At 36.3% G+C, this 8,369-nt stretch overlaps 1 protein-coding gene across 4 annotated transcripts in view; it reads left to right on the forward strand.

Annotated features, from left to right (window-relative positions):
* Positions 1-2,090, forward strand: part of LOC103131852 (uncharacterized) — an 11,086-nt gene extending 8,996 nt beyond the window's left edge. Inside the window, exons 1-3 of one of the 4 annotated variants that reach the window (XM_016666948.1) lie at positions 625-960; positions 1,076-1,435; positions 1,521-2,090. In XM_016666948.1, coding sequence (XP_016522434.1) covers positions 912-960; positions 1,076-1,435; positions 1,521-1,693 — 582 coding nt within the window. In that variant the 5' untranslated portion in view covers positions 625-911 and the 3' untranslated portion in view covers positions 1,694-2,090. Of the gene's footprint in view, positions 1-624; positions 961-1,072; positions 1,436-1,520 lie in introns of those variants that run through there. The other 3 variants (XM_016666947.1, XM_016666946.1, XM_016666950.1) reach the window with 3 other exon arrangements.
* Positions 2,091-8,369: the final 6,279 nt, after the last annotated feature.

Consider the following 8,369-nt stretch of genomic DNA (forward strand, 5'->3'; position numbering starts at 1 on the left):
ACTTTCTGTGTAGTGATCTCCTATTGGCTCGTGGTTTATGGGAACCAATAGGATGTCACTACACAGAAAGTGCAAATATTTTGCGAGGATGTGCCGTATATAAGGTTCCACCTCCACCTGCTGCTCAGTTCACTGTTTTGACCTGAACCTGTGAGCAGCAGCTGATCTCAGAGCAGGAGGAGAATCACAGCCAATCAGGTGAGCATCATGATGGTTACAGTTAATATAATATGTTGTAAAATAAAAGTTTAGATTTCCAGCAGTGCAGAAAAACTAATAGAAACTAATTAAACAACAACAAAGTCTGAGGAAAGAGCAGATATTTTAGTTGTTCCTTGTATTGAGTAATTTTGTTGCTGATGTTCTGCTGCCTCCTCTCCTCCTCCTCTCTCAAGATGAAGATGTTTCATTAGTTTATCTTAGTAAAATGATTCTTTTTAGATTTAATCCAAGAGCTAAATCTTTAGGATTAAATCTTTTGGTCTTTTTCTCTCTGTGTTTCGACTGACTGGATATTTGTTGATGGTCACAAACACAAATGCAGCTCAGCTGATTTTCTCCTAGAGGAAAGATTCTCTTAACAGCTTCAGCTTTATTTTTTTGTGACTCATTTACAAAGTTGTTATTAAAAATAGATATTATTTTTTATTTGTTAATTTATTAAACCTTTTGAACAAATTGATGACACATTTCATTTGAAAAGTGTGAAAAATATGCAAAAAACTTAGTGAATTAAAAAAAAAATCTCAACAAACTATTTCCAGATTTCATTCACTGCTGTTTTCTCCTTATGAATTATAACAGAATAATTTCAGTCTTTTTACAGCCTTGTTTTTCTTTTCCTCACCAGGAGCCAGTTGTTCCTCATATTGTTAGAGAGGTTGTTCCTCTCCTCCTCTTCCTCTCTCAGGATGAAGATGATCTCCCTGCTGCTCCTCATCCTCAGCTCATGTCTCTGTGGTCAGTCTCCATCTTGTCTTTGTGACAGAAAGCTCTCTAGATGGAGCTGAAAGACTCCCATGTTCCAGTTCTCAGTGTGTCTGCTCCTCTCTTTCCCTCTCTGTCTCCTCAGCAGCAACATTTGTAGTGAATGTGACCCAGAGCAGCTATGAGGCAGAGGAGAACCACAGCATCACTCTGGAGTGGACCTTCACCACCAGGACTCAGGGAAACTGGAGGAATCTGTTTGTCATCTGTGAATTTACAACATTATTAAAGAACGGGACAATATATGTTCATCGTGATGGTGTTGAGTTTCCAGGGTCTCAGGATGATCAGTTTTCAGGACGAGTCCAGATTGACAAAGACGTCCTCAGAGAAGGACGAATCAGACTCCATGTGTCCAGACTGAGGACTGAAGACTCTGGTCTGTATCTGTGTGACGTGAAAACTGAAGATGGACTCAACACAGCATTCTGTCGACTCAACGTTTCTGGTAAAATCTGTCGTCCTGCTTCTGTTTCTCTGCTGACATCCATCTGATTCCAGGTCTGAACTGAAGTTTCTCCTTTTCTCTCCAGCAGCTGCTGATCAGCTTCAACCTCCGACTGAGAATCTACAACCAGACAGTCGAGGAAGAATCGGAGTTTATGTTTCACTGGGACTTTTTGTTCTCACTGTTATTTATGTCAGTTTCCAATTTTTGAAAAGCAAACTAGGAAGAAAATGTCTTTCTAATCAAACAGATGTTTAGTTTCTCTGAGAAATGACGCCTTACTCTGAAAACACTGATGTAAATATCTAATGAAGAAAAACCTCCATCCATTTCTGACACGTTTTTCCCTGATGGGACAAAAATGGCGGCTGGTAAATGTCTCCAGAGGTCAAGTGGGGAGAGACGGGTCACCTGGACAGGTCGTCAGTCCATCGCAGGACAGAAGAAAAACACAAGACCTTATTTATTGAAAGCTTATTATTGTTAAAAGAGAAATGAAGTAAAATTTATCTGGTTTGATTTTAAAGGTTAAGATTTAATGAGTTGTTAAAACTTTCCTCTGAAAACTGCTGATAGTTTTTATGTTTTCTAAACTCTTTACTGTTTATTGAAGTGTAAATGTACATAGTTGTAAATAAATGTCAACACATTGGAAACAAAAACATAAAGTAAAATGTTTTCTGACATGCTTTGGTTTTCTGATATTAAATTGTGGAAATAAATATTTTCACTTATCAATCTGTTTCCTTTAGAGTTCAAAGTTTTCATATTTTCTCAGCAGCTGATCAAAAGTCTAAAATAGATTCATCCAGTTCAGTTTCATCTTTTCTGAGCTGCTTTAAAGTTGAATTTGTCAAAGGAACAAAGTCAGTTTTAGTGATTTAATCCTGAAACATGTGAAGAGACACAATCTGCCTGGAAACAAGGAAAACTCAGAAGAAGAAGAAGAAGAAGAAGAAGAAGATGGAGGAACTGATGGTATCAATGATCCATCAATATTAATTTCTCTTTTATTAGAGACACTTTGATTCTGTTTACACCTGAAGCTGAAGTTAAAACCAGAGAAAAGAAGAAGTCAGAAATATTCTGTCCAGGACTTTGGGTCTGTTTTTATGGAAACATGATTTTATCAAACAGCTTCTATGAACACATGAAGGATCATTGATTCATTAAAAGCAGTGAAATATTTCCCTGACTTGTTTTACTACAGCAGGAAACACAGCAGGAAGTAGAGAGAGCGACAGGAAGGAGAAACAAAGTAAACCAGGATATGTTCAGGTCCTCAGACGTTGATATTATCAGAGACAAATTGGATCAATTGTATAAAAATATAAAGTTAATATCAGATTTATCTCATCAATATTCTTAAAACCTGCAGTAAGAAGTTCAGTCTGTGTTTCTCATTAAATCAGTCTGACTGAAGAGTCTTTAAAGGCATCATCATCATCATCATCATCGTGTCATATCGAGTTTCCTGCAGCAGGTGGTGGAGTTTAAGTCTCAATCGCTGCTTCCTTTTTGTTGAGGAGTAAAAACTCAGCAGATCCTCTGCAGAAAAACAGAAAAGTTTCTGCAGCAGAAAGTCATCGTAGCTCTGATCAACCTGATTAACCTGCAAACTCTGTTTCTAAATGCAGCAGCTGCCAGCATGCCTAGGTGGGCCCCATACGGGGAAAAGGAGGGCAGACCAGGTGGGTCCCATATGGGTTTGTCCGTGGGTTCCACAGTGGCCCTACATGGGTTTGGCCATTTAGGGCCCATGTAGGCCCCACCCAGGCACGCTGGCAGGGAGAGAGGTGCATTTAGAAAAACCTGATGTCAGATCAGATTTTTCTAACAACCTGTGTAGCAGCGGTGATTTCAAGGTTTGTTTATTTTTTCTTTGATGTGGACCATCAGTCAACTCAATTATCTCGATTACCTCAGTAATCACCATAGTCACTGTGAAAACTAAACAGATATACAAATATTAGAATATAAACAAACTTACAACAAAATAAAACGTACCTCGCTGCTTTCACCGGGGAAAACTAAGTGTTGACAGTGCCAAGCACATCTTTGACAGTTTGTTGAAGTCATTCATTGGTACAATGATTTGCCAGCTTTTATAGGGCCTGCCCTCATTTAGCTACGGCAGCCCGTGAGGTACATAACAAAAAAACTTTACAAAGTGCAAATACAATTAAACAAAACAAAATACAAACCACCAACAGTGGTAATGAAAACAGACAAGTATCATTAAACAATCTGCAACATCCTTTAAATAATTTACAATAAATAGTCTACAAATTTGAATAATTTAGGCAACTTAATTTAAATGGTTCACTATCCATTACAACCTGTTAGATCAGGTTGTTAGAAAAACCTGATGTCTGATCTTCTCCTTGTTCTATTTTCTGTCTCAAACAACAGCCTCAGATGATGAAGATCAAACTTCTTCTTTCCACAGAGTTTTCTCTGTCTGAATGTTTTTGTTCAGAGAAATGATGAAGTTTTAATCATTCACTGGTAGAACTTTTCTGCACTGAGTTTAATTTTAAATGTCCTGCATTTAAAGATCCAGAAGCTGAACATTAAGTCACTGCTTTCTGGAGACGGGAGCCGTGATTGGTTGATTAGTTTAGAAGGAGCAGAATCTGACACGTCACTCCTGCTGCTGCAACCAGGCGGACTGCAGATAAATGTGATTATTAGTGATCAATACGTTGAACCAGTTTAATATACATTAACTAGAGGTCTGTACAAATGTGAAAATGAAACCTATACATAAATTAATAAATATAAAAATGAATCATAGTCTGGGACAAAATCTTCATGCAGCATATATTTAGATATTTATATACCTGGATGAGCTCATCTCACCAAGTTAAAGCCACAAGTTTGATCTGAGCTGATTTAATAAATATTATTTTCTGGCTTTCAGTGACACAAACAGACTGAAACATTTAAAACAGAGAAAAACAGTAAAAGGTTTATGTGACATTATTGAGGCTGGATAAATCTGTTGAATAAACAAGAATGACGCTGATCCATTTCATTCAGGTTTTATTTGATAAAAATATAAATACATATATATTTACTTCAATGATGAATGTTCAGATATGTGATATAAGAAGAGGATCATGGAGTTTATATCTATTCAAATAAAGGAAATAATCTCAGGAACCCAAAGGACCAGCAGTGTTTTGGAAAACAGAAAAACATCAGAGCTGCTGTGACGTCATGAAGTGATTAAATAACAAAGTGAGATGAAAGTTTTCATTCCTGAAATGAATCTGAAACTTAAAGAGTTTAGAAGATGAACGAAACATTGACCTTTAAATATGAACAATAACATTACATTATCTATATCAGAGTTTCCCAACCCTGGTCCTCAGGCTCACTGCCCTGCATGTTTTAGGTATTTCCTTCCTTCAGCCCAGCTGATTTCAATCGATTACTGATTAACAGGTGTTTGTTGAACTGCAATCTGCTGAATCAGGCACATTAAAGCAGGAAACCTATAAAAATAGGACTGGGTGCCTGGGGAAACACTGTTCTATATTATGACACATTTATGTAACAATTCAGTTTTTAAAATAATTTAGTAAAAACCCCATGTTGACTCTATAGATCTTTATTCCTCTCATTTTGTTTCTTTTAATCAAATTGTTTCCACTGATAAAATGGTTGAACTCTTTTCTGTCTCTCTGTTATTATTTAGATCAGAATCTTGTTTCTGTGTCAGAAAACTCTTCACTAAACTACAGCAGAGCATCATCATCATCATCATCATCAGAGCTGCTGCTGTCACTATCAGTCCACTTCTTCTTCTTCTCTCTGTGGTCGGAGTCTCAGGTTTTCTCTCTGCTTCAGTTTCTTCTCTTCTTGCTGAAAACGAAACAGAAACATGAAATTAATTCAGCTGAAATTTAAAATGTCAATCAAAATACACAGAAAGTTTCTATTAATATTACTAAAGTTAACAAAACTTTTTAAATAAAGCTCTTCTGACTGAACTCACCAGACACGTTGAGTCGACATGTTGCTGATCCAGATCCAACTTCAGTTTTTACATCACAGACAAAGAGACCAGAGTCTTCAGTCCTCAGTCTGGACACATGGAGTCTGATTCGTCCTTCTCTGAGGACGTCTTTGTCAATCTGGACTCGTCCTGAAAACTGATCATCCTGAGAATCTGGAATCTCAACTCCATTACTTAACTCAATCAGGTCAACGTCATGTGAGATCCCTCCTCTCTCACGTATCAGATCACATGAGATCTTTATGAATCTGTAGGGCTCAGGCCTGGTGGTGAAGGTCCACTCCAGAGTGATGCTGTGGTTCTCCTCTGCCTCATAGCTGCTCTGGGTCACATTCACTACAAATGTTGCTGCTGAGGAGACAGAGAGGGAAAGAGAGGAGCAGACACACTGAGAACTGGAACATGGGAGTCTTTCAGCTCCATCTAGAGAGCTTTCTGTCACAAAGACAAGATGGAGACTGACCACAGAGACATGAGCTGAGGATGAGGAGCAGCAGGGAGATCATCTTCATCCTGAGAGAGGAAGAGGAGGAGGAGGAGAGGCAGCAGGACATCAGTAACAATATGAGGAACAACTGGAGCTGTACAGTATTCTGCCACCTTGTGGTGATAAGTTCATACAGCAATCTTAAGTCAACAGGACATGTTTTCATTCTCTGCAGCTACTGAACTTTTTATTCAACAACAGTTTGAGTAAAATCAGTTTCTTATAATCATTGAAGAAAAAGACATCAGTGAAGGAGATTTCCTTTTTTACGGTTAAATGAAAAGCGATGTCAAAGTTAATGACAATCACAGCTTGAAAAATTAGAGTCATTTAAACTTTTGTTTTTGTTGCTCATTTCACAAAGCTAAACATGATTACATTACACAAAATTATATTATGCAAGCATTCAGAATATAACCATAATGTTGATTATGGTTTACCGACAACAAGAAAATTGCAGAAGATCAATTTATGCTCATAATGATTAGATCAATTAGCTGATTGGAATGTTACTCTATAACATTCCAACGTTTTGGTTTTATACAAAGTTTACATTTTTCAGAGACACATTATTTCTTAATCTGTAAGAAATAATCTATATTTCTTACAGATTATTATTATCTGTAATAAATAAAGTTATAAAAACAAAGGTTTGGAACATTTCACTCTATACAATGTATGTTAGATTCATTTTCTGGAATAAGTAAGAAAAATTTTCTTTTTAACAAAATTCTAATTTTTTGTGCTCTTTGTTATTTTCCCAGTGTAATAAATAGAAAATATAAACACAGTTGTTGATGACAAAACATTCATTTTATGTCTCAACACACATTAATCTCCACTCAGTGAATTATCACTGTGTTGAATGAGTAAAATGAATTATTTCAGGAAGTTGACAAATTACATTTTGATGGTAACAAAATGGAATTTGATCTGTGGGCGGAGTCATGAGCCAGGGGTGTGGCTTAACACTCGGCACCTCTTACTCATTCCTGAGTAGCAGAATGAGAAGGTCTTCTGTATTTTTCCTCCTTTAAATGATTTCCGTTTCCGGCCATTCGTGAATCTCCAGTTGAAAGCTTATAAATTCAGAAACAATTTCCTTATAAATTATAAACATATTAAACATTTTCTGATTGTGAAATATGAAATACATTTCGTCATTACAGACATATTGATCTGTGAGCCATTTTAGGAAAGTAGGTTAAAACTTCCTCCTTTAAAGCTGTTATTGTTAATTATATTAGATGCCATAATGTTTTTCACAATACATGACAATGAATGACTGACTTTTATATTTCATTTGTCTATTGAGAGAAAGAAAAGAAAGAAACGAAGCTGTGAATGTAAACGAGTGACTGATGATGTCACAACTTCGTTTCAGGATGGTGGTAATGCAAACTTAGAGTTTTAGATGATGAGGCAGATTGGAAACCCGCGTTTAGGACTAATAGGAGACAAAAAACATTCAGCTGCCAAGACGGTTCAGAAAGGACAAGTTACAGAAGATTAAATGTTATTTTTTACAGATATGAACTGGGAGATACACAACTTTAGGATTTCATTGTGTTTCACATTAATTCACAAGAAACGTGAAATGTTTTATCCACTAAAATATAAAATATAATCAACTTACTTGGACATTTTGTCTTCTTTAGGCGTCACTTTCTTGCTTCAACAACCGGATGTCCTTCGGGTTTTCCTCCACAACGTTGCTGCTGATCTTTTAAGGAACAGTTCTTAGCTGCCATAATGTTTTTCACAATACATCAGAATGCATTGTGAAAATATATTCTGCGAGTTTTTGCTCTCTCTCTAGTTAGACACGGTCGAGGTATCAAACCGAAGACTGTTTGCTATTTTCATTACAGTAGATCTGAGAGCAGCCAATGCCAAACCCACAATGCTTTCCGCTTCTGCTTTCTGGATTGAAGGCAGAGTGCTGAAGTCTAACAGAGAGATGGGCGGAGCATGAGACAAACAGCAGGTCTACTTGACAAACCGTCATGTTGAAGTTGGTGTAAGCTGGTCAGTTTTGTCCTTTCAGTTTGAACATTTATCAAATTTGATTAAAAACAAACAAGTTTTATAAATTAAATGATTGCATAGAAGTCCTGCAGAAAGGATAGCATGTTACTAAAAAATAAGTAGTAATTTTATGTAAAATAACATGAAAGATATACAAGTATTAGTAATCATTACGATTAAAAAACAAACAAGTACCATCCATGCCTTTCATTAATAAAATCTTTTCAAAATGTTTAATGTTATCCTGGCTGCCTGGTCAGTACAATAATCAAACTGTGGTTTAAATATAAACGCTAACATTTAACAATATTTAGGGGATATAAAAATATCTCCTAAATGTGAAGTCATAAGGCCTCAATATTAAAATAAATGTTTGTGTAATATTTCATATCATC

This window comes from Poecilia formosa, unplaced genomic scaffold, assembly GCF_000485575.1.
Source record: "Poecilia formosa unplaced genomic scaffold, Poecilia_formosa-5.1.2 Scaffold856, whole genome shotgun sequence".
Lineage (NCBI taxonomy): Eukaryota > Metazoa > Chordata > Actinopteri > Cyprinodontiformes > Poeciliidae > Poecilia > Poecilia formosa.